The sequence below is a fragment of the Rhinatrema bivittatum genome, chromosome 6, assembly GCF_901001135.1.
Source record: "Rhinatrema bivittatum chromosome 6, aRhiBiv1.1, whole genome shotgun sequence".
NCBI classification, from domain to species: Eukaryota; Metazoa; Chordata; class Amphibia; order Gymnophiona; family Rhinatrematidae; genus Rhinatrema; species Rhinatrema bivittatum.
Genome location: NC_042620.1, coordinates 237759498 through 237786471, shown reverse-complemented (window position 1 = coordinate 237786471; position 26974 = coordinate 237759498). Strand labels below are relative to the sequence as shown.

The following is a 26974-nucleotide window of genomic DNA, read 5'->3' as shown; positions in this document are numbered from 1 at the left end:
TACAGAAAATTAAAAAAAAGTTTGGACTGACCTATGATTATCTATAATGCAGAGTAATAAAGTCAACTAGTACTATACAATGATGCTTATTATGACGATCAACATGTGTCTAATGAAGAGAGCTTTTTTGCCATTGGTTGAAAATCACCCAATGATTATTTTAGAGGGTTTTTTTTGTAGGGATGGTGGCCCCATTGTTTTATAGCTGTGACAAAACTTTGCCATGCCTGGCCTACTTTAAAATAGACGTGCTAGTAGAGAGCCAAAGAAGAAAGCAACAAAAACTGAGTTGGATAAGAAATGATATTTTGCAGGTGGCCAACTTTCTACAGCTGGGATATGTTCTTAGCAGTGTAGACCAATATAACTGGACAGACTGGATGGGACAATTGGTCTTTATCTGCCCTTGTTTACTATGTTACTATATTTAACATATTACAAACGGTGATGTATTTATTTTGAACCATTGTGAATGGAAGTAAAGGTTAACAAAAAATATACCTTTCTATTGGACTAACATAATATATTTCTTGACTAGCTTTAGGAAGTTAACACTCCCTTTCTCAGGTCCAAACAGAATGGGCAAAAGATAACTTTCCAGAAAATGCAAGTGAATCATAATATGCATTACTAGAGTAGCATGAAGGTGAAGAGGAATGGGTTGGGGGACCATTGTGAAGAAATCTTGTATTCTTTCTATCCACTTACATTAAGTCAGCGTCTCCATCTGTTGGACTTTGTTGAATTGGAATACTGATGTCTTGAGTAGCACTGCGTGCACATGGCCATGCAAACATAAGATCATGTTTAACAAATGGCTATGAATAGCAATTGTATTTACTCATTGTTTATATCCTATAATAAGACTTTTCATTGTTGGAAATTTTCTTTTGCTAAATTTCCCCAGAATATTTTTTTGACCTAGTAGTTTTTTCCTGATTATTTGGCATTCCAGCTATATCTGAAGCAGGGTCAGGATCTGGTTCCATGAGCCTTCATTTGTAATGGCTTGGGGGGGGGGGGGGGGGGGAGGGAGTTGGCTTTCCCAATTTTATATCCCTTCCTAACTTACTTTAGTCCAGTCATTGCAGCAACAGCTCTCAGCCAGAGTCCACATGCCAGGGCTCCTCCCGTGACTCTGCAGTTATGAGGCCTAATTGCAGCCTCTGCATGATGACTATGACTCGCTCAGAGCCGATGCAAGGGTATTAAGTGCTCGAGGCAAACCTTAAATCCTTGGCCCCCCCCCGCTCCCTACTGCCTCAGCCTTCCCCCACACATATTTAAAAATTATGTATTTATAATAGATTTTTTTCTGTTTATAAGCAGGCTGACTTAGTCATTACATGTGTGTGATGTCATCCTGCAACACTGAACAGAATTATCTCTCTGAGCTGTAGGTTTTTGAGCTCGACTGAGCCTTGTTCCTTGTTGCCTTGTGAGCCTCCTCAATATATTCTTTTCTTGTTGCCTCACTGCCCCTGCAGCATCCATAACAACACTTTTCAGTGCTACTGAAAAAAAAAATATATTTTTTCAGAGGCCCTGCCTCCTCAACAAATCAGGCCAGAAGAAAAAAACAGTGGTGAGCGGATTTAAAAACTGCATCTGTGGCAAGGTAATGGCCCTCACTGATGGTCATGAACTCTGTTATGGGTACTTGGGGCCAGAACATGACCAGGCAAATTGCTATGCCTGTGGACGAAGGATCCCACGCTTACAATGTTCCAGGATGATTTGAATTGAGGAGCTCTTCAGATTTGCAATAGATCCTCTTCTCACAGTGCAACATTGTCTGCCTTACCAGGAAAAGAGCTGAGCAGGAGTTCCTCAAAGACATCCCCATTACTTTATGATTGTGATTTGGATTAGCAGTTGGATTTGGGGGCTGCCTTTCCAGCATGTCTTTGCCACCCCCATTGACTAGTTTAAATGCTTTAAGACATAGGATTTGAATTTGTCACCCAGGATCTTTTTTCCTGCCACTGACAGATGTAAATCATCTTTGCCATAGAGCCTTTCACTTTTCCATTCATGGCCCTAGTCGCCAAAGAATCCAAAATCTTGCTCCTTACACCAAACTTTGAGCCATGCATTAAATTTAGTTATGCATTTATCTCTCTGCCCCCTTACCATGAACAGATGGATTATAACGTCTTGAGTCAGAGTCCTCACTTTCTTTCTTGATTACATTGATTATTTGGTTGGCATTTCTACCAGCTGATGCTCCTGGTAGGTTTTTAACAATAGGCCTTTTATCGAATGAGGTTTCGATATTAGTACCTCTGATGACTGAGTCCCCCAGCACAAAGAGTTTTTTCATGTGGTATATGGTTGTTTCATGCATTTTCTGTGGGTGTGGGCTTAGACTTAACCTTTCGGGTATCTCTTCAATTTTCCTTCCTATAGCTACTCTAGTGTTCAGGATAGAGCATGTGGCTCTTGAGAGGTAGAACGCTTCTGTCCCACAGGCACAGGCTTAGTTATATGAGAGCTTGCTGTGCCCCACTTGTTTATGGGTTCTTCCTTACCCTGTGTCTGGGTGGGGGGGGGGGGGGGGTGTTACATGTTGATTGTTTAGTTGTAGTAAAAGAGTCTATGGGTTACAGGTCTTATTCTACTTGATCCCACTGAAAACCACTTTTTTCTGACTTTATGTGCATTTTGGTATATAGTTGAGTTCTTTGAATTAGGTTTGCTTTTTATAGGTTTTGATACTTGGTTTATTGTGGATAATTCAGCTTTAAGGTGATCTAATTCTTTTCTCAGGGCACTGATCTCTGTACCTGTTGAACTGTCTCAAGATAAAGGCACCACGCCTGTTGTACTGAATAGTTCCCATTTGCTTTTATAATTGGGTACCAGGGATTGTTAGAAATTATCTAATTAGTAATTTCTCTTGATTACATTTAATATGTATAACCCTTTTTTCCCCCTTCTATTGTAGTTGAACCTGCTCTGGGGTGGGTGGGCAGAGGGGTAGGGTGGGAAGGAATTAGTTGAGATTAGTTATTATACTAGCTACCTTTAGGGATTATATTTTTTACTTTTATTTTATTTATTTTTAACTTTTATATACCAATGTTCCTATATAGGATACATATCGCACCGGTTTACATAAAACTTAACGGTCGCCGAAACGGCGGATACAGTGAAACATGTGGTACAATGAACAAGCGGAACAATGAACAAGGTGCAATGGACAAGCAGAAGCAATAAACATGTGGAACATTAGAAGTCTACTATAAAATTAATGGAAAACATAGGGCAATACTTGATGAAACTTCCAAATAATCTTTAGGATAGCCGGGTGAACTAATTTGACCCGCAGGAAGAGATCCACAAAAAAGTGCATTAAGAAAGATTCGCTTAAAAGGATTCATAGAGGGACTAAGTGATTTCTAGCTGCGTGTAGATCCACGGCTAGGTTAAGGCATTAATATAGTCTTTGTCTCGTGGAGTAGTTAAAGATTTGAGGGATATGTGGAGTGCCGGTATGGAAAAGGGTGCTTGGAATCGCACATCAGGTCTATAGATGGACATGAACCGGGGGATCCTCAATGCAAGGACTTATCAATCCAAAAAGGCCTGGCTGAAGAGCCAGGTTTTCAATTTCTTTTTGAAAACCAAAGGGCAGGGTTCTTGGAGAAGGTCTGGTGGGAGCGAGTTCCAAAGGGGAAGCCTAGCTGTGGAAAGGGCGCGCTTCCTTAAAGATGTTTTTGCAGGTGGGGTATACAGCGTGTCTTTGTGTGCTCTTCTGATGTATCGGCCTGTATAAAAGTATAAAATACTTTTATACAGGCCGATACAGTAAAGTTCGCGGGAGAGTGGGAAAGCGCCCGCTCTCCCGGGGCGCGCACAGGCAATAAAAATATTTAAATTAGGGCCCGCGGTAAAAAGAGGCGCTAGGGACACTAGGGCGTCTCTAGCACCTCTTTTTGGACAGGAGCGGCGGCTGTCAGCAGGTTTGACAGCCGACGCTCAATTTTGCCGGCGTCAGTTCTCGAGCCCGCTGACAGCCACAGGTTTGGAAACTGGATGCCGGCAAAATTGAGCATCCGGTTTTCAACCCGCGAGCCGCGGGCTGATTTTAATTTTTTTTTTTTTAATTTTTAACTTTTTTTTAACTATTGGAACCTCCGACTTAATATCGCCAAGATATTAAGTCGGAGGGTGCACAGAAAAGCAGTTTTGCCTTTTCATAGGGCTAATTTGCCTTTTCATAGGGCTAATTTGCCTTTTCATAGGGCTAATTGCCTTTTCATAGGGCTAATTTTGCCTTTTCATAGGCGCTAATTTCTTAAAGTAAAATGTGCGGCTTGGCTGCACATTTTACTTACTGTATCGCGCGGGAATGACTAATAGGTCCATCAACATGCATTTGCATGTTGCGGGCGTTATTAGTCTCGGGGGGGTTGGACGCGCGTTTTCGACGCACTATTACCCCTTACTGAATAAGGGGTAAAGCTAGCGCGTCGAAAACGCGCATCCAAACGCGGGTTAACAGTGCACTCCTGTACCGCGCTGGAGCTGGTGGGTGGGCTGTGGGCGGGGAAATTCCTTGCTTCCTTGCCGCTGCTCCTCCCCTGGTGTCCAGTGGCGGGCTGATGCTTAGTTGGCTGGTATAGTAAACCTCCAATATCAAAACAGAACTTACTGCCAGCATTCAAACAGTAACAACCCTATGAAAAGGCAAAACTGCAAATAAAACACCAGTATACCGCTTGTTAGCAAAACAAAACAAGCTAGGCTGCTAAAGATCTCTTTACAGAAACTATATGCTAGCAGAATACCTCATCTCGGTCACACATACAGAACACAGAAAGACCCTATGGCAGGTAAGAGTGGGGTTCTACGTGGCTGCCTAGTGCTTCCACTGGCCCTGGACTCCGTGCTCCCCATCCTAGAGACTGTGAATGCTGCCTGGTTTTCTGTTTTAAAAATAAAATCCAGCAGAAAATCTTGCTCACAAAAAAATGGGTCGCTGAGAATATAAAGAGAGAGCTTATTTTTCCTGGGACTAAAATTGAAATGTTAGGGTGGATCAATGATCTTAGGATGCTGATGTTTATATGTCAGCTGTGCCATTTGAAAAGTGGGTGGAAATTAGGTAGACCTAGGGTATAATTGTAGATTTGCTGAACCTGTAGCTGTAATCTGATATCTGATGCTGAATGTGTATATTTGTCAATACTGGTTTAAAAAAGGAAAATATAAATAGCTGGCTTTACTATATTTCAGAACTTACATGTCATGAAGAGTTGAAAACAAGCCCATTTTGTTTAATAATTTCCTGAATAAAAATTATCTTTATAACCTTTTAGAACTAAATAGCTAATGTTTACACTCTATCATTATACATAGATGCATACAAGGTAACATTACTTGACTAAAGGCAATTAAAATTGCACTTTTAACTTCAAGCACAGACCAATAAAGTGAATTTGCTTGTGATCATTTACTAACTGGTACAAAGAGAGATGAAATTTGCATCTTCAGCTTTCAGAGCCTGTACTTTTTGGTTACCCTTCCATGGAAAGAGAAAGGAAAAAACCTCCCCCCCCCAAAAAAAAGACACATACAAGACTTTTGGGTTGGACAAAGTAAGATTGTTTATCAAAGCCAAGGTTGTGTCTGTCTACCTTAGTAGTCCAAAATGGCCTTGCATTGTTATTTTCAGCACAGCCCTTTAATTGGCTACCAGCATTCATAGGACCATTTTGGTCTTTCTCTGCTGTTTTTTACTACATTATGTTGTAATTAGGTGCACTCTTTGGCAGTGGTATTCGCTCCCAGCCCTCCAGTACCCCAGATAGATTGGGTTTTCGATGTATACCTAATGAACATGCATAAGATAGATTTGTATGCACATTGCCTCTGCTGTATGCAAATCTATCTCATGCATATTTATTAGGGATATCTTAAAAATGTGGCCTAGCATTAAACTAAGATAGTCTATTTCCCTGTACATACCCGGATCAGTCCAGACAGTGGGTTGAGCCTCCTATCCAGCAGATGGAGACAGACAAAAACTGAAAAGGTATCCTATATCAGGACAGAGCCTACCCTGCATCCCTTCAGTATTTGTCTGTCTCCAGCAGATGCAGGCATCTGAACCTGCGGTTCCCTTTCTTCCTTAGTTTCCATTTCCCTGTGGGGGTTTTCTACTCATAGTTGGCAAGATCAAGCAAGTATTACCTATCTTTGCAAAACTTTAAAAAAAAAAAAAAGCTGTTTACTTTCACGGAGACACCTCTGTCTCCTCGCTCTTCTGGGGGCCTAGGGGGGCTTGCCCCTTGATTATTCAGCCTAGGCTCCCTTTCCCGGTGACCTGATTGTTTGGGGCAATACTGGTGGTCCTGTCACTCCCCCTCTCTGCCTGCTTTGAACCTGAGACGTTTAATTCCTTGGGTCTCCTAGCAGGGAAGCTCATTCCCCTGCAATTGCTTTTTAAATAAATAAATAAATAAATACAGAACGATTTTTGCAGCAAGACAGCCTTACTTTTACCCCTGCTTTGCTTCAGGGAAGGTAGTGAGCAGGGTTCGATCGCCTGCATTCGCTCACCGGGGCAGCTCAGCTCAGCTGATTGCCTTCTCCATGGCGGCTCTGTTCTTTTATTATGCCGCGTTCAAATGTGTGTCTAGCCTGCGGGGAGCCTGCCTCGCGGCTCTCCCGCGATGGGCTTTGCTCCGGGTGGGGATGGCCTCTCCGCGGCAGCAATGAGATCAGCGACCCGGGGTTGCGCTTCTCACCGCGTGGCCAGGCCATTCCCTGCACGGCAAACCGCGGGAACAGCAGTCATTTTGGGAGCAGGTTTCTCTTCTGAATCGGGGCTGCAGGAAGGAGGAGAGCCTGATTCGCATATTTCTCCTCCCGATTTAAGTCCCGTGCATTCCCCAGAGGGGATCCCTGACCCTCCCTCCCCCTCTCTCGGGGAAGGAGAACTGAGAAGTCTAGGCCTCATTTTTCTACAGATTTTGTGCTTTTAATGCACAAATCCTATCTGGCTAGCCTGCAGGAAGAGGATGACCCCCCTTCAGGTCCCCCTCCTGCGAAAATCCCTCGGATGTCTACTCCGCAGCCTCCTGCGGTGCCAGATGGGCAGGGCTCCATCAGGGTCAGGGTGATGCTGGGGGTCCCTCCCCGCTGGAACCCCCTCAACCGTTCACGGTCCCTGATCCTGACCAGGATTCTGATTTACTTGTTCCCAGGTCCTCAACTCGAGTGTGACGACCCACGTGTGCTCCGTTTGTTCCAAAGGGAAGACTGGATCCACTCATTCCCTTTATTTTGCAGGAGCTGGGAATTGAAGTGCCACCTGAGGATACCATTACAGCCTCTATGCCAGCTAACGTGGACCCGGTCCTGGCGGGACTTAGGGCTCCTCCACGTACGTTCCCGTTCCATCCTATGCACAAGCTGCTGCTCCTTCAGGAATGGGATTCTCCCGAGGCGGGGCTCCGAGTGGGTAGAGCAATGGACAAGCTCTATTCCTTCCCTGATGAATGCTTAGAGATGCTTAAAGTTCCCAAAGTGGATTCTTCTGTCTCCGCTGTTACCAAACACACCACCATCCCGGTAGTGGGTGCCATGGCATTGAAGGATATTCAGGACCGCAAACTCGAGCTTTATCTCAAGCGTATCTTTGAAGTCTTGGCCTTAGGAGTCTGGGCAACAATCCGCTGCATAAGACTGCTGCAGGCAATCCTCAGGTGCGTTCAACAATTGCTCAGCACCCAGGACCTCCTGTCTGCATAGGCAGAGCAGGCAGAAAGGCTAGAGGCGGCAGTGGTGTATGGGGCTGATGCCCTTTACGATTTGCTCTGAGTGCAGGCCAGGGCTATGGTTTCTGTGGTATCAGCCAGATGCCTCCTCTGGCTCCACAATTGGGCTGCGGATTCCTCCTCCAGGTCACAGTTGGGCACGCTTCCCTTCAAGGGTAAGTTGTTTTTTGGTGAGGACCTTGAACAGCTTATTAAATCCTTGGGAGAGAACAAGGTTCATAAGCTGCCGGAGGACTCGCTTTAGAGGTCAACATCTGTATAATAACAGAGCAGGGGGATCCTTTCCAAGAGGTACCTCTTCCAGATCCCAGTCCTGGTCTCATTCCTTTCGTGGCCGTCGTCCCTTCCGGGATGGCAACCCACAGCACTCGACCACAAAGTCCTCTCCACAATGAGATATGGCTCGCCCATTCCTCCGTTCCAAACTTAGGTGGACGGCTGTCCCTGTTTCTCGAGGAATGGGTCAAGATTATGACAGATAAGTGGGTTTTAGAGGTGGTAGAGAAAGGTTATGTATTAGAATTTGCTCGGGACCTACCTGATCTTCACATAATCTCTCCCTGCGGAAGCCGGAAGCGGCCAGCGGTCGACCAGGCACTTGGCAGACTACAAGAGCTCGGTGCCATAGTTCCAGTCCTGGTGCAGGAACAAGGGTCCGGCCAGTATGCCATCTACTTCGTCGTTCCCAAAAAGGACGGTTCTTTCCGTCCAATCTTGGCTCTCAAGGTTCCCCATTTTCGAATGGAGACCCTGAGGGCGGTGATAGCGGCGGTTCACTCGGGCGAATATTTGGCCTCACTCAACTTAATGGAGGCTTACCTGCACATCCCGATATGCCACGACTATTTATTTATTTATTTTTAATTTTTATATACCGATGTTCCTGTAAAGAATACATATCGCACCGGTTTACAAGGAACTGAACAGTCGCCTCCAGGGCGGAAATACATTAAAACAGTCGCCTCAAGGCATCAGACCATCAGAAGTATCTCAAGTTCAATATTCTGGGACAACACTTCCAGTTCCGGGCGCTCCCCTTTGGCCTTGCCACCGCACCACGCACTTTTACCAAGGTCATGGTGGTGGTGGTGGTGGCCGCTCTCCGTCGGGAAGGAGTCCTGGTCCAAGTCGGCGGCCAAGTCGGAGACTCTCTGCAGGTTGGCGGTCGACAGAGTCTTGGCCTTCCTAACCTCCCTCGGGCAGATAACAACTTTTCCAAGAACAATCTACAGCCCTCCTAGGTCCTGGAATTCCTGGGAGCACGATTCGACACCCAAGTCGGCAAGGTGTTCCTCCTAGACGCTTGGGCGCTCAAACTTATGGATCAAGTGCACAATTTTCTCTCGCTTTCACTACCCACGGCCTGGGATTACCTTTCCTGGGTTCTATGGCTTCCACTATCATCTAGTTCCTTGGGCTTTTGCGCATATGCATCCCTTACAGAAAACTTTGCTGTCCCATTGGAAGCTGGTGTCTGAACAGTTTCAGACGTCCCTCCCGCTCTCTGTCTCTACCATCACCGACATGCAATGGTGGCTCTCACTCGCTCACTTCCTGAAGGGGATGCTGCTACAGACTCCTCAGTGGATTATTATTACGACGGACGTGAGCCTCTTAGGCTGGGGAGCAGTGTGTCAAACTCAGTCTACACAGGGCTGCTGGTCCCCAGTTCAGTCCCGCTGGCACATCAATCTCCTGGAGACCCGAGCGGTTCATCTGGCTCTCAAGGTTTTTCTGCCTCTGATCCGTTGCAAGGCGGTGCGAGTACTCTCGGACAATGCCACCACAGTAGCCTATATCAATTGACAAGGGGGCACCAGAAGTCATCTGGTGGCTCAGGAGGCCAGCAGGCTGTGCGCCTGGGCGGAGCATCACCTAGATCGCTTGGCAGCTTCCCACATTGTGGGGAAGGAGAATGTTCAAGCCGATTTCTTCAGTTGTCAGCGTCTAGACCCCAGAGAGTGGGAACTGTTTGGAGCAATGGACCTGATCGTCCGCGGGTGGGGGATGCCCCACTTAAACCTGATGGTTACTCTGAACAATGCCAAAGCTCCCAGATTCTTCAGCCGCAGAAGGGAGCATTGCGCGAAAGGGGTGGATGCCCTGGTTCTTCCCTGACCTCACGATGTTCTCCTGTACATGTTCCCTCCTTGGCCTCTGGTGGGAAGAGTACTCAGAAGAATAGAACTTCATCAGGGGCCCGTCATTCTCATGGTACCCGAGTGGCCCCGCAGACCGTGGTACGTGGATCTGGTGAACCTAGCGATGGACGGTCCTCTTCGCCTCGGCCACCTTCCGTGCCTTCTCCAACAGGATCCCGTATTTTTCGATCAAGTGGATTGCTTTTGTCTAGCGGCCTGGCTTTTGAATGGCGACGACAACTAAGAAAAAAGGGATATAAAGAAGAAGTTATATCCACCCTGTTGCGGGCCCGTAAGCCTTCCACCTCTCTCGCTTACGTACGGGTTTGGAGAGTCTTTGAGAATGTGTGTGCCGAGTCCGGAGTGCCGGGACAACACTTCCAGTATCCCAGGTCTTCTCTTTTCTCCAGAATGGCCTTTCCAAGGTTTTGTCTTTCAACTTCTTATGGGTGCAGGTTTCCGCTCTCGGGTCCCTCTTGGTAGCATCAATGGTTACACATTGGCGGCTCATCCGGATGTCATTCAATTCCTCAAGAGGGCCAAGCATTTGAATCTGCCCGTCTGGGCTAACTGCCCCTCGTGGAGTCTTAACATGGTGCTTAAGGTTCTTTGTGAGGCACCCTTTGAACCCCTCAGGCGGGCCACGCTCAAGGATCTAACTCTCAAGACACTTTTTCTCGCCTCCATTTGCTCCGCCAGGAGGGTGTCTGAGCTCCAAGCGTTGTCCTGTAGAGAACCTTCTCTCAGTTTTTCGGACTAAGGGGTCTCCCTCAAGACGGTTCCATCATTCTTGCCGAAGGTTGTGTCTTCCTTTCACCTCAATCAGTCGGTGGAACTCCCTGCATTTTCTTCTGCAGACATTGCAAACACATCTGGTGGTGACCTCCGGTGCCTGGATGTAAAATGAGTTTTACTACGATATCTACAGGTGACAAACGAGCTTTGAGTCTCGGATCATCTATTTGTCTTATGGAGTGGCCCAAATAGGGGAAACAAGGCTTCTAAGGCTACAATTTTTCGTTGGTTGAAGGAGGCGATTGCGTCAGTGTATATCTGTCGGGGCCAGACGGTTCCGGAGGGCTTGAAGGCTCACTCCTTGCGTTCCCAGGCTACTTCTTGGGTGGAGAGTCAGTCGGTCTCTCCACAGGAAATATGCAGAGCAGCTACTTGGAAGTCTCTACATACCTTTGCTTGTCATTATCGCCTCTACCGTATGTGCAGGCACCAGTTTTTGGCTCCTTCGGACGGCAGGTGCTTCGAGCGGTACTGTCTCGGTCCCACCCTGTTTAGGGAAGCTTTGGTACATCCCACTGTCTGGACTAATCTGGGTATGTACAGGGAAAGGAAAATTGGTCCTTACCTGCTAATTTCCGTTCTTGTAGTACCATGGATCAATCTAGACTCCCTCCTGTGTACTGTCTGCTACGTCCGCTTGAAGTTCTTTTCTTTACAGTTTATTGGATGCCTCGACTTCCTGTCATAACTTTAAGGCACCGGAAGCATCTACTAGATGAATATGGATATATATGCAAGAGCGATTTTATATACAGAATTTCGAATTGTTCAAATTATCAGTTCCTTGTTGCTTGCTTGATCTTCGTTTGGTTATATTTCTATTTATCTGCTTTGATAATGTTTATACTGAAGGGATGCAGGGTAGGCTCTGTCCTGATATAAGATACCTTTTCAGTTTTTGTCTGTCTCTATCTGCTGGACAGGAGGCTCAACCCACTGTCTGGACTGATCTGTGGTACTACAGGAACGAATATTAGCAGGTAAGGACCAATTTTCCTTTGTATATTAAGATGTTTGTTAAAATTCTCCTGCATTTGGTCATGCATAGCAGTTACACTACAATGGTGTGGTGGTGAAATTGCTTTTTCTGCTTTTCTAATGCTTCATTGTGCTAGAACACTTTATGTAATTGAACAGGTTAAATAGCCATTTGGGTGAGCTATTTTATCTGTGTATGTGGATATGTATATTTATAAACTCTTAAATGTACTGGTTTGTCTTTTTCTGGTATCTGGCTCCTCTTTGTACTAGAGGTGCTTTCTGGCTCAGCAGCTTTGAATTATATTATGAACCAAAGGAATTGTAAGATTGGTTCTTCAAATTATACTTGCAGTTTAGAACAGGAAAAAAAATTATAATGTCCATTTGTTGTTTTTGCTTTACTTGCTCCCTACTGCTACCGTATCTGAATGGTTCAATTAAAAAGCCTGCTGCTGAATTACTTGGGGTGAAGAAAGATGGCCCGTCCCAAACCTGCATTCAAGCTTTTAGTACATCCCTTGGATGGAAGAGGTTCTACATGCCAGAAAAAAACAAATTCGTCATTTCTGATTGGCCAGGCTGTTTTCATCTAGCATGCAGAATATGCACACAGAACCCATTTCATACACTCATCTATGTTGTTAGCTGATTTTTTAATGGACTGTCACTTCTGTTCACAGTGGGGTAGATTTTCAAAAAGCGCGATTTGGCATACTTTTGTTGGCGCATCAGGCGCAAACAAAAGTACGCTGGATTTTAGTAGATACGCGCATAGCCGCTAAAATCCTGGATCGGCGCGCACAAGGCTACCGATTCCGTATAGCCGGTGCGCGCCGAGCCGCGCAGCCTACCTCCGTTCCCTCCGAGGCCGCTCCGAAATCGGAGCGGCCTCGGAGGGAACTTTCTTTTGCCCTCCCCTCACCTTCCCCTACCTAACCCACCCCCCCGGCCCTGTCTAAACCCCCCCTTACCTTTGTCGGGGGATTTACGCCTCCCGGAGGGAGACGTAAATCCCCGCGCGCCAGCGGGCCGCTAGCGCGCCGGGACGCAACCTGGGGGCAGGTGCGGAGGGCGCGGCCACGCCCCCGGACCGCCCCGGGCCGTAACCACGCCCCCGGACCCGTCCCCGAAACGCTACATCCCGCCCCGAAAACGCCGCGCGGATCGGGCCCGCCCCCCGACATGCCCCCCTCGGAAAACCCCGGGACTTACGCGAGTCCCGGGGCTCTGCGCGCGCCGGTAGGCCTATGTAAAATAGGCGCACCAGCGAGCAGGGCTCTTAAAATCCGCCCCAGTGAGCCTAGCTTTCAAATCTATCCATGGCACAGCTTTTGTGCACATAAGTGGCAGGAGCTGCACAGTTTATAAAATACCTTGTATTTCTGCTCTGAAAGATTGCACTTACGTTTCAGTATGTTTATATTTCCAGTGCAAAAAACTGCATAATTTACTCATTTTATTTGGCATGTGTGGTATATAAATATAAAATGAAGTGAAATGAAATGCACGAGAATATTTTGTGTGTGAAATAATTGTTTGAATAAAAATTCAGAATTAAATGCAGAGGCAGGTATTTTTATTTTATAAAGTATGCACGTATACTGTTTTGAAAATATGTGCAGGCATACTTGGAATTGCCAGTTCATCAATACCTCCACCAGTTAACCCAGTCCTTCTCTAGTTCACCCAGTCCTTTCCCAATTCATCTAGACTTCATCCTGACCCCCCAGCAGTTCATCCAGACCTCCCATCCAAAAACTGCAAACAAAAACACAGAAACTGCAGACAAGTCCAATTTCACTTATGAGAGTCTGTTGGCAGGTGTAAAAGTATGAATAAATTTGGCAATGTATAAGAATATACCTCTTACAAAATAGCAACTACTGCATGTACTTTAGAACCCCATTCTGGAAGGCCCCTAGACGACCACTTTTTTTTTCTCAGAATGTAAATAGAAGTATACTCTTGACATTTATAAAACAACATATATGCTATATTTACATGCAGCACTCCTTTGAAAATTCACTCCTGTATTGTATGAAACTAGATGCTATGTCGCATTAACCTATATAAAGTGCCAATGATGCAGGAAAATAGGTGAAAACATGCCTGATTTCAGTGGAATGACTCTTAAGAGACTTATGCACTAAGCATTTTTCCCATAGACCCAAAATGGAAAAAATCTTTTAATACATAGATCCCCAGTACTAATATAAGTTGAGTTTAGAACCTTATACCGACACAAGTAAACTGAACAGCCTTTGTTTACATCACATTCATTAGCCTCCTTGGTTATACATTAAATTTCATGGTTGCTGATACAATAGTACTGTAAGAAGCTATGAGTTCCTGTTGCTGAAGGATTACCTAGATTTTTTTAAATTGTTTTTTTTTTTTTGCCTTTTTCTTTAGTGACAATTCGCAGGTATTCCAGTCTGATGTTTTACGGACCCGCAGGAACAGTACAACAGTGATGAACCGTCACAGTCTGGTAAGAAAATGGTCATAGAAATCAGACTGTCTGTGCAGGCAGAGAGTCAAAACTAAGCTAACCCCGACTTCTGTTGACAAAGAACCCAAAAGAATAAGATGTGGATTAAAACTGTGTGCTGAAATTCAGTGCACAGTTTCTTAAAGCGCAGGTTAAAAAAATGAATTCCCAATGCAGTAAGGTAATAGTATGCTAATGTACTTGGAGTAAAAAAAAAAAAATACAAAGACTGTAAAATGTGTGCACAAACTTGAATTAAAATGAGTGTTCAGCATAGGTTGGTCACACATATTAACTCGGGAAGTGGAGGAATCTCACATGAATTATGCATACAAAAATCGTTCTGTCTGCATAAAAAGCTTTTATGCACACACATGTATTCATTGCAGAAAATGTTTTGTGTATATAAATAATATTTATGTGCAGAAAACTTTCTCTGTGGGTACAAAGCATATTTTCTGTGTATAAATCCCAATTGTATAAATCCAGCACCGAAACTCCTCCTGCTTCTGCCTATAGACTGATAATTAGCGCTGGAAACTTTACTTTGCCTCTGACCAGGAGTAAAATTTCCAGCATAAAAAAAACCTGAGCTAAACCAGCGCACCTCTGCAATAGAGGTAAGTGTTAATGTCTTTCAGGCCGATTCAATATAAAGTGCAGGAGAGCCGGCGCTCCGTGTTGAGTGCCCACTCTCCTGATGCGTGCCCAGGCACCTGTCATGGGCGCACGGTTCTCTATTTAAATTAGGGCCTGTGCTAATGAGGCACTAGGGACAATAGCGTGTCCCTAGCGCCTCCTTATTAGCGGAAGCGGCGGCTGTCAGTGGGTCCGACAACCGACACTTAATTTTACCGGCGTTGGTTTTCGAACCCGCTGACAGCCACGGGTTCAGAAAACAGATGCCTGCAAATTTGAGTGTCCATTTTCGGATTGGTGGACAGATTTTTTTTTTTTTTTTAAAGTTTTTGGGTTTTTTAATGTTTGGGACCTCCGACTTAATATGGATATGATATTAAGTTGGAGGGTGTACAGAAAAGCATTCTTTTCTGCTTTTCTGTACACTTTCCCGGTGCTGTCTTATGATTAATGCCTGCCTTTGGGCAGGCGTTCATTTCTGAGAGTAAAATGTGCGGCTTGGTCGCACATTTTACTTTCAGTATCCCGGGTGACTAATTAATAGGCTCATCAACATGCATTTGCATGTTATGAGCGCTGTTAGTTTTCGCGAGTTCAGATGCGCGTTTTCAAGGCGCTATTACACTTTCGAATAATAGAAGGACTAGGGGGCATTCCATGAACTTAGCAAGTAACACCTTTAAGACTAATCGGAGAAAATTATTTTTCACTCAACGCACAATAAAGCTCTGGAATTTGTTGCCAGAGGATGTGGTTAGAGCAGTTAGTGTAGCTGGGTTCAAAAAAGGTTTGGATAAGTTCTTGGAGGAGAAGTCCATTAACTGCTATTAATCAAATTAATAGCCACTGCTATTAATTGCATCAGTATTCACTAATCACTAACCAACCTCTTTCCCTTTTCAACAATTCGCCAACTCGAGCGTACAAGGGAATCCTTGTGCGGTGGTAATCTTTGTACGGAGGTATTTGATGAGGATAACCGATTTGCAGTTATCCTTTCTTTTACCTCCGTCTATTATTCTTTTTATTAAGGTCAAAAATTATTTTTTAGTGCTCTTTTGTGTGTTTTTTTCTTAAAATCCCTTCTCCCCTGCTGCTTTTCCGTACCCCTGCTAATCATTCGTCATACTTATCAAGGGCATCGCCTGTGTTGATTTCTCATGGGTACGGAGCTGCTCGTCCAACATGGGCCATGTTTCGGCACGGGTGCCTGCTTCAGGGACTGCGGGAGAGTATGCCGTGTCCTATATGGGGTTCACAGCATTCTAAAGTCCTTTGATAAATAAAAGTATTTGGTTGAACATGAAAACTTTGTGTCATATTAATTCATTACTTTCAGATATTTACCCACCTTGTCTTAAAAAACTTACTTGTCAGAAGTTTCTGCTGTCTCTCGTGCGACGCCTTCTGTGCTTGGCTGGGCGTCTGCTCTATTCTAACTGTTCTTATATGCCTGCCTGAAAGTAATGAATTAATATGACACAAAGTTTTCATGTTCAACCAAATACTTTTCATGTTCAACCAAATACTTTTATTTATCAAAGGACTTTAGAATGCTGTGAACCCCATATAGGACACGGCATACTCTCCCGCAGTCCCTGAAGCAGGCACCCGTGCCGAAACATGGCCCGTGTCGGACGAGCAGCTCCGTACCCATGAGAAATCAACACAGGCGATGCCCTTGATAAGTATGACGAATGATTAGCAGGGGTACGGAAAAGCAGCAGGGGAGAAGGGATTTTAAGAAAAAAACACACAAAAGAGCACTAAAAAATAATTTTTGACCTTAATAAAAAGAATAATAGACGGAGGTAAAAGAAAGGATAACTGCAAATCGGTTATCCTCATCAAATACCTCCGTACAAAGATTACCACCGCACAAGGATTCCCTTGTACGCTCGAGTTGGCGATTAATTGCATCAGTAGCATGGGATCTTCTTAGTGTTTGGGTAATTGCCAGGTTCTTGTGGCCTGGTTTTGGCCTCTGTTGGAAACAGGATGCTGGGCTTGATGGACCCTTGGTCTGACCCAGCATGGCGATTTCTTATGTTCTTATGATCTTACCCCTTACAGTATAAGGGGTAATAGACGCGCGTCGAAAACGCGCAGCCAAATGAGTGCTTCTCCTCCAAGAATTTATCCAAACCTTTTTAAACCCAGCTACACTAACTGCACTAACCACATCCCCTGGCAACAAATTCCAGAGTTTAATTGTGCGTTGAGTGAAAAAGAATTTTCTCCGATTAGTTTTAAATGTGCTACTTGCTAACTTCATGGAATGCCCCCTAGTCCTTCTATTATCCGAAAAAGTAAATAACTGATTCACATTTACCTGTTCTAGACCTGTGATTTTAAACACCTCTATCATATCCCCCCTCAGCCGTCTCTTCTCCAAGCTGAACAGCCCTAACCTGTTTATTCTTTCCTCATAGGGGAGCTGTTCCATCCCCTTTATCATTTTTGTCACCCTTCTCTGTACCTTCTCCATTGGAACTAAATCTTTCTTGAGATGCGGCGACCAGAATTGTACACAGTATTCAAGGTGCAATCTCACCATGGAGGGATACAGAGGCATTCTGACATTTTCCGTTTTATTCACCATTCCCTTCCTAATAATTCCTAACATTCTGTTTGCTTTTTTGACTGCCGCAGCACACTGAGCAGACAACTAGATCTCTTTCCTGGGTCGTAGCTTCTAATATGGAACCTAACATTGTGTAACTACCTCTATCTGCAATAAATCGCTGAGCCGACGGGCTGCCGCCCGCCAATACACTTACACAAAAGTACAATCCCACCAGGAGTAAAAGAAGGTACCAAGTTCTCCACAGCCCTTCGTGCATCTATCTGAGGTCTTGGGGTAGATCCTACAAAGCTGGGAAGGAGTAAAATACCAGCGATTAAAGTAGTTTGTATCCATTTTTGACCAAAGAGGCAGAGATTAAATCTTAGCTAGCAAAACAAAAAAATTTCTGGCCAAAAGTCTTCCTCCTGCTCTCCCTCCAGATCTTTTTCCCAGGCCCTAATAAATGAGGGTTTCTGTTTCAAATCTTGATTAGCAACTTATAAATTTTGTTCATTGGTTTCTGCGTTTTATCTGCGAGTCTACATATAGATTCAAATAAAGTGGTACCTCGTGTTAAATCCCTCTTCAGGCCAGAAGATAGCAAAAATTGGCACAACTGAATATAACAAAATAACTCAGGATCCTGGTAAGTGATATTTATCTTGTAGGACTTTAAACTCCATTACTCTGCTGGGATCCCATATCTGTTCACATTTATAAATACCATGCTTTACCCAAAGTGAAAAAGCCACATGTGCAGTCCCAGATAAAAATAGTCTGTTGTAGAAAAGAAAGGTATTAATAGAGTCTTCGGACCAATTAAAAGGGTTTTCCATCTCTCCCAAGTATGTAGCATATTAAGTAATGACTCACGAAGGGCTGCAATAGGGGGCCAAGTTTTTCTGGGTTGCCATGGCAAAGCAGAAAGTGGCATCTGCCCTGTTATTGCCTGCTCCAACAACACCCAAGGTTACTGACCTCCACTTTATGTCAATCAATAATAGGTCTTAAGTGGGTAGCAATCTAAACCCCAAGTCCTCCTTGCTGTTTAGATTGGAACAAGATCCTCTGGGCCAATCTGGGATGTTTCCCTTTCCAAATAAACTTCATTATCCTCCTCTGCCAGCGCTTCAGCACAGGAACAGGGATATCAAGTGGTAGGGTTTGGAAAAGATAACTAAATCTGGGTAACACATCATTTTTAATATCGCTATCTGCCCCAACCAAGATATATGGTAGCGATCCTATTCCTCGAGATCTCTGTGTAAACGAGCTACCAAAGGGAAAAAATTCAACTGGTATAAATCTTTAGTAACCCCAATATTATATACCAAGATACTTCATTTTATCACTGGCCCATTTGAAAGGGAAAGCCTGCCGCAGGCTCTTAACATGGGAATCAGGGATTGATATGTTCAAGATCTCAGGCTTGTCCCAATTTATAGAGAACCCCGACACAACACTAAATTGGGCGATCACTGTAACCAACTCATGAAGGGAGACTGCGGGTTATGTAATGTTAAATAACACATCGTTGGCAAACATAGATAACTTGGAAGAGTATTCCCCTACCTCAGGGGTCGGGAACCTTTTTGGCTGAGAGAGCCATGAATGCTACATATTTTAAAATGTAATTCCGTGAGAGCCATACTAACTACAACCCCCCACCCTTCTGAACCCCCCAAGACCTGCCAAAAGTCCCTGGCGGTCCAGTGGGGGTCCAGGGCTCGCAGACAAATCTTTAATAAAAAAGTAAAAATCTAACAACCCCCCCCCACCCTCCTGACGCCCCCCAAGACCTCCAAAATTAATTTACTACAACCCCCACCCTCCTGACCCCCCCCCAGACCTGCCAAAAGTCCCTGGTGGTCCAGCGGGGGTCCAGGAGCAGTCCGGGAGCGATCTCCTGGATTTGGGCTGTCGGCTGCCAGTAGTCAAAATGGTGCCGACGGTCCTTTGCCCTCACTATGTCACTGGGGTCGACTAATGGTGGCGGTAGCCCCTGTGACATAGTAAGGGCAAAGGGCTGTTGACGCCATTTTGATTACTGGCAGCCGACGGCCCTCTGCCCTTACTATGTTACAGGGGCTACCGCCGCCATTGGTCGACCCCAGTGACATAGTGAGGGCAAAGGGCCGTCGGCGCCATTTTGACTACTGGTAGCCGACAGCCCAAGTCCAGGAGATCGCTCCCGACCACTCCTGGACCCCCTGCTGGACCACCAGGGACTTTTGGCAGGTCTTGGGGGGGTCAGGAGGGTGCGGGTTGTAGTAAATTAATTTTGGAGGTCTTGGGGGGCGTCAGGAGGGTGGGGGGTTTTGTTAGATTTTTACTTTTTTATTAAAGATTTGTCTGCGAGCCAGATGCAGCCATCAAAAGAGCCACAGGTTCCTGACCCCTGCCCTACCTTAATACCACTGATCCGAGGGTTATCCCGAACACACTGAGCAAGAGTTTCTATAAACAGGGCAAAAGTTAGAGGAGATAATGGGCAACCCTGATGTATTCCCCGACCCACAGAAAAAGCTGCTGAATAACCCCCATTCACTTTAATGACTGCCTTAGGAGAGTCATAAAGCTTATGAAGCCAGGAAAGAAAAAAAGAACCGAATTCTATTTTCTGAAGAACTTTAAATAGAAAAGGCCAGTGAACTAAATCAAAGGCCTTTTCCGCTTCAATTGCCAATAAAAGAAGAGGAAGTTGCTGCCGTCTAGCCCACCAGGTGGAATCTAGTCCACCAGGTGGAATCTAGTATTTTACAGACATTATCTGAAGCCATCTGTCCAGGGATGAACCCAGTCTGGACTGGGTAAATGAGTTGGGAAATAAAGCTGTTTAGCCTATTAGCTAGAATTTTGGCTAACAATTTTAAGTTAATATTGAGAAGGGAGGGCGGTACGCGCCGCACACTGTAGGGTCTCTGCCTGGTTTCGCTATTATAGTAATACCAGCCTGATTCGAGTTCTGCAATAAGGAACCATCAGCTTACAGTGTATTAAACATGTTCATTTGGGGGGGGGGGGGGGTGTTGTAAGCTCTGTAGCAAAACTTTGATTGAATCGGGCAGTAAAGCCATCTAGGCCTGGAGACTTACTAATCTTAAATTGTTTGATTGTTGTAAGTACCTCCTGCTGAGATATCTCTTTATTTAAATAAAGGCATTGAGAATCTGATAGAACTGGAAGGGATATGCCAGACAGGAATTGTTCTATATCTGAACATAAGAAATTGCCATGCTGGGTCAGACCAAGGGTCCATCAAGCCCAGCATCCTGTTTCCAACAGAGACCAAACCAGGCCACAAGAACCTGGCAATTAAGAACAAAGGGGAAAGCCAACAGTCGCTCAGTAGCTCATGGTTTGGAGGGAGGTATATTCAATGGATACTAATGACGCATTAGAATTAGGGTATTCCAACAGTGAGGTTCCAATAATAAGAAAAGTAGTCCAAGTGCCTGTAATTAAAAACTCAGCTGAGCTAAAAGATTCCAATTTATCCCTATCAATTAAAAAGCAGAATGAAAATACAAACAAAAACCATACTTTGAAGTGTTTGTATGCTAATGCCAGAAGTCTAAGAAGTAAGATGGGAGAATTAGAATGTATAGCAGTGAATGATGACATAAACTTAATTGGCATCATAAGAAAATAAGAAATTGCCATGCTGGGTCAGACCAAGGGTTCATCAAGCCCAGCATCCTGTTTCCAACAGAGGCCAAACAAGGTGACAAGAACCTGGCAATTACCCAAACACCAAGAATATCCTATGCTACTGATGCAATTAATAGCAGTGGCTATTCCCTAAGTAAACTTGATTCATAGCAGTTAATGGACTTCTCCTCCAAGAACTTATCCAAATCTTTTTTGAACCCAGCTACACTAACTGCACTAACCACATCCTCTGGCAACAAATTCCAGAGCTTAATTGTGCGTTGAGTGAAAAATAATTTTCTCAGATTAGCCTTAAATGTGCTACTTGCTAACTTCATGGAATACCCCCTAGTCCTTCTATTATCTGAAAGTGTAAATAACTGATTCACATCTACTCGTTCAAGACTTCTTGTGATCTTAAAGACCTCTATCATATCCCCCCTCAGCCGTCTCTTTTCCAAGCTGAACAGCCCTAACCTCTTCAGCCTTTCCTCATAGGGGAGCTGTTCCATCCACTTTATCATTTTGGTTGCCCTTCTCTGTACCTTCTCCATCGCAATTATATCTTTTTTTTAGATGCGGCGACCAGAATTGTTCACAGTATTCAAGGTGCGGTCTCACCATGGAATGATACAGAAGCATTATGACATTTTCTGTTTTATTAACCATTCCCTTCCAAATAATTCCTAGCATTCTGTTTGCTTTTACGACTGCTGCAGACTGAGCCGACGATTTTAAAGTATTATCTACTATGATGCCTAGATCTTTTTCCTGGGTGGTAGCTCCTAATATGGAACCTAACATCGTGTAACTACAGCAAGGGTTATTTTTCCTTATATGCAACACCTTGCAGTTGTCCACATTAAATTTCATCTGCTATTTGAATGCCCAATCTGCCAGTCTTGCAAGGTCCTCCTGTAATGTATCACAATCCATTTGTGATTTAACTACTCTGAATAGTTTTGTATCATCTGCAAATTTGATAACCTCACTCGTCGTATTCCTTTCCAGATCATTTATAAATATACAAGCCGTTAAGCCCGTTAAAACGGGCTACATTACATTTTGTTTTCAGTCCATTTTCTAACACAGCACCCTTCTACACTTTTTCTCCCTCTCTCCCCCTTCCCCTCGTTCACTCCTCCCCTTTCCTCCACTCAGTCTTACTCACCCTCTGTCTCCCACTGCCTTCTTCCCCTCACTCTCACCTCCCTCCCCTTCCCTCAGTCACTCCCACCTCTCTCCCCTTCCTTCAGTCACTCCCCACCCTCTCTCAATCCCATCCCCTCCCCCTCAGCCCTCCTCCACTCCCTTTTTCTCTGCTCCACAACTTCTTACCCTTCCACTTACTCACATCCCTGTCTCTCACCTCTCCCTCATTCTCCCTCTCCCCCTCCCCCTTCCACTTACTCACATCCCTGTCTCTCACCTCTCCCTCATTCTCCCTCTCCCCTCACTCTTCCCCCCCCCCCTACCTACCTCCCTCCCACACACTCACCCACTCCTCCCTCCCTCTCACTCAGTCCCTCCCTCTCCCTCCCTCAGTCCCTCCCTCCCTCTCTCTCCCTCAGTCCCTCCCCCTCTCAGTCCCTCCCTCCCTCTCCCTCTCCCTCCCTCAGTCCCTCCCTCCCAGTCCCTCCCCCTCACTCAATCCCTCCCTCCCTCTCACTAAGTCACTCCCTCCCACTCCCTCTCTCCGTCCCTCCCATTCCCTCCGTCCCTCTCACTCAGTCCGTCCCTCCCTCGCTACTGGCCGCCGCCGCTACCGCCCGCTGCCGCTACCGCCGCCGCTGCTGCCCGCTGCCACCGCCGCCCGCTGCCACCGCCGCTACTGCCACCCACTGCCACCGCCCGCTGCCGCTACCGCCGCCCGCTGCCGGCGCCGCCATGGTTTTTTTTTCTTACCCTGCCTAAGACCGACGTGCTCGCCCGCACATGCGCAGTAGAGCTGCTCTCTACTGCGCATTTGCGGCACGTCGGTCAGGCATCATTTATCTAGTTAGATTGAAAAGCACCGGTCCAAGTACAGATCCCTGAGGCACTCCACTGTTTACCCTTTTCCTCTGAGAAAATTGACCATTTAATCCTACTCTCTGATTCCTGTCTTTTAACCAGTTTGTAATCCACGAAAGGACATCTCCTCCTATCCCATGACTTTTTAGTTTTCTTAGAAGCCTCTCATGAGGAACTTTGTCACACTCTTTCTGAAAATCCAAATACACTACATCTACCAGTTCACCTTTATCCACATGTTTATTAACCCCTTCAAAAAAATGAAGCAGATTTGTTAGGCAAGACTTCCCTTGGGTAAATCCATGTTGACTGTGTTCCATTAAACCATGTCTCTCTATATGCTCTAAGATTTTGATATTTAGAATAGTTTCAACTATTTTTCCTGGCACTGAATTCAGGCTCACTGGTCTATAGTTTCCTGGATCGCCCCCGGATCGCCATTGGTCTATAGTTTCCCGGATCGCCACTGGTCTATAGTTTCCCGGATCACCCCCCTCCAGTCTTCAGGTATAATGGATGATTTTAATGATAGGTTACAAATTTTAACTAATAGATCTGAAATTTCATTTTTTAGTTCCTTCAGTACACTAAGATGCATACCATCCGGTCTAGGTGATTTGCTACTCTTTTTAGTTTGTCAGTATGGCCTACTACATCTTCCAGGTTCACAGTGATTTGGTTCAGTTCATCTGACTCATCACCCTTGAAAACCATCTCCGGAACCGGTATCTCTCCAACATCCTCATTAGTAAACACGGAAGCAAAGAATTCATTTAGTCTTTCTGCAATGGCCTTATCTTCCCTAAGAGCCCCTTTAAACTATCGGTCATCTAACAGTCCAATCAACTCCCTCACAGTTTCTTGCTTCGGATATATTTTTTTAAAGTTTTTATTATGACCAATGCCTCTGCGGCCAACTTCATTTCAAATTCTCTCTTCGCCTGTCTTATCAATGTTTTACACTTAACTTGACAATACTTATGCTTTTTCCTAATTTCTTCAGATGGATCCTTCTTCCAATTTTTGAAGGATTTTTTTTGGCTAAAATAGCCTCTTTCATCTCACCTTTTAACCAATGCCGGTGATCGTTTTGCCTTCCTTTCACGTTTCTTAATGCGTGGAATACATCTGGACTGCGCGTCTAGGATTGTATTTTTAAACAATGTCTATGCCTGTTGAACACTTTTAACCTTTGCAGCTGCACCTTTCAGTTTTTTTCTATTTTCCTCATTTTATCAAAGTTTCCCTTTTGAAAATTTTGTTAGAGCTGCAGATTTACTTATTGTCCCCCTTCCAGTTATTAGTTTAAATTTGATCATGTTATGATCACTGTTGCCAAGTGGCCCCACCACCGTTACCTCTCTCACCAAATCCTGCGTTCCACTAAGAATTAAATTTAAAATAGCTCCCTCTCTCGTTGGTTCCTGAACCAATTGCTCCATGAAGCAATCATTTATTACATCCAGGAACTTTGTCTCTAGCAAATCCTGATGTTACATTTACCCAGTCAATACTGGGGTATTTAAAATCTCCCATTATTATTGCACTGCCAAATTGGTTAGCTTCCCTAATTTCTCTTAGCATTTCATCATCTGTCTGACCATTTTGTCCAGGTCGACGGTAGTATACTCCTATCACTACACTCTTACCCAACACACTTTGGGTGTCGGGTAAGAGTATAATAGGGGAACTCATTTCCTATTCCATACCTCTTGAATTCCATTGTTTGTTTTTTTTTTTGTCACCACCTCCAGCTTCTGAGTCTACTCTTTTGATGTGAGTTCTTGTTCTAGAGTATTCTTTCCTTGTAAAATGTTTGCTTTGTATGCATTTTCACCTTTGAGGTATTTGAATGTGTCTAGCATACTCCCTCTGTCTATCCTCTTAGGGTATGCCTATTTAAGTCCTTCAGTCTCATTTAACATGGCTATTGGTTCAGATCATGCATCATATTGGGAGCTAGAGGAACAGACTTTGCAGCCTCAAAAACTTGCATCTTGAAATATTTGCTAGTCTAATAAAGGCATTGGTCATATGAGAATTCTCATTAAGTTGCATGTCCAAGCAAGTACACAAATATAAATTGTGCACTATGCATGAGCATTTCTATGGACCTTCATTTTTGTTTTGTTTTTTTCTGTAATTTAGCAGGGTTTATTTTGACAAAGACAAAAACAGGAGAAAATAAGGTAAAAAAAAATTTTCATCATTTTTCTGCAATAATATCAGAATTTATTCTGGTGGACAGAAACCTCCTAGTATCCGATTCCCTCCCAACCCATCTATATAATTTCCTCTTAAATGATTCTTCAGGTGATACTGATCCCTTTACCCAGCATTCCCTCTTTTTCCCCCACTCTCCTTTCACTCTTTCATAGTTTCTCTTCTTTCCCCCTCTCCCCAATCCTTTCAAAAAACCCTCTCCTTTCCCAAGAATCTCCCCCTTTCTCTCACCAATCACAGAATCCCCTTCCCTCTCTCACAAAATCTCTCTCCCCCAAAACATTATTCATTCTTAGGTCTGTGGTGTCTCCAGACTCTTCCTCCCTTCATTTTCAGCAGCATGCTCATGTTCTTCTTCTGCAGTGTAGCTCTGCACTGTACTTCTGAGCCTACGCTGAGCCAGAGAAGCAGGGATTCTGCCAGAAATGTCTGGTGGGAGGTTCTGCTGCTCATCTGTGCTTGGGTAGGTGACTGTAGAAAGCCATGCTTAGCTCAGTGATTCTCAATCGATGTGTCGCCACACACCGGCAGGTGTTTTGCATGCTACCCGCAGCCGGCAGGGCTGAAGACCCAGAGACCAGGCTGACAGGGCCAAACATCGGAGCTGCTGGCTGCCGCCGGAGACCAGGCCGGCAGGGCTGAAAAACCGAAGATTGGCGCTGCTGGCCACTGCCTGAGACCAGGCCGATGGGGCTGAAGATGAGCTGTTCAACTGGGGGCCGGTGTGTGTGTGTATATTTCAGATCAGAAGGGTGCTTTTGTGTCTGTGTGGTGTGTCTATAAGACGGAGGGTGCTTGTATGTGTGGTGTGTATGTGAAACGGAGGCTGCTTGTGTGTGTGGTGTGTATGTGAGACGGAGGCTGCTTGTGTGTGTGGTGTGTATAATGTGTATGTGAGAGCGGGAGGGTGCTTGTGTGTGTGTGTTGTGAATAAGAAAGGGAGGGTGTTTGGTGTATGTGGGAGGGAGAAGTGCTTGTGTGTGTGTGTGCGAGAGAGAAGGAGCATGTTTCTGGCTGGCTGTGGCAGTGTGAGAAAGAGGGGGCATGTGTTTGATTGAGAAAGACTGGTCAGGGAGGTGACTGGTATGTGTGTGTGTGTGTGTGTGTGTGTGAGAGAGAGAAACTGGTTCTGAGGGTGTGACTCGTTGTGTGTGTATGAGAGAGAAGAGACTGGTTGTGGTCCCTAAGGAAGAGGACTGTGAGAACAGCTTCAGCAGCTACTGCTGCTTCTGGTGTGGCCTGCAAGGGAAAGGAGTAGGAGAACTGCTGGAGAGGGTAAGTAAAGGTGGCTTTTTAAGTTCATTTTTCTTGATTGACTGCCATTTTAATTATTAAGTATTATGTGATGTGTCTGCTGTTTTGAAATATTTTATTGGTGTTTGGAGAATTTTAAATAATTTTTAAGAGTTTTTAATTGTTAGATGCTGTTCTGTTCATCAGCTGTTTTGAAACATTTATTAATATAGTTTTACAATTATTTCTTTGTGGGAATCTATAGCAACTTGGCTTTTTCTATTTTCCTAATTGGAGGTGCATTGGTGTTTAGGGCCTGGTTTAATATTTGTAGTGTTGCCTTTTTATAGGTAGGGTTGTTCCATTTGAGTGCATGCCATAATGTAGGTGTAACTGTGTGGATTAGTTTGTGTGCATTATTGTAGATCTTGGGAGTATGTTAAGTGCTATATTT

General features: G+C 44.8%; 1 protein-coding gene across 5 annotated transcripts in view; it reads left to right on the top strand.

The window, feature by feature from the left end:
* The window catches only part of LOC115094027 (protein FAM122A-like), a 210949-nt gene that overhangs the window by 6588 nt on the left and 177387 nt on the right, over window positions 1-26974 (top strand). For all 5 annotated transcript variants that reach the window (XM_029606655.1, XM_029606657.1, XM_029606654.1 and 2 more), the window contains exon 2: window positions 14117-14195. In XM_029606655.1, coding sequence (XP_029462515.1) covers window positions 14117-14195 — 79 coding nt within the window. The remainder of the gene's footprint in view (window positions 1-14116; window positions 14196-26974) is intronic.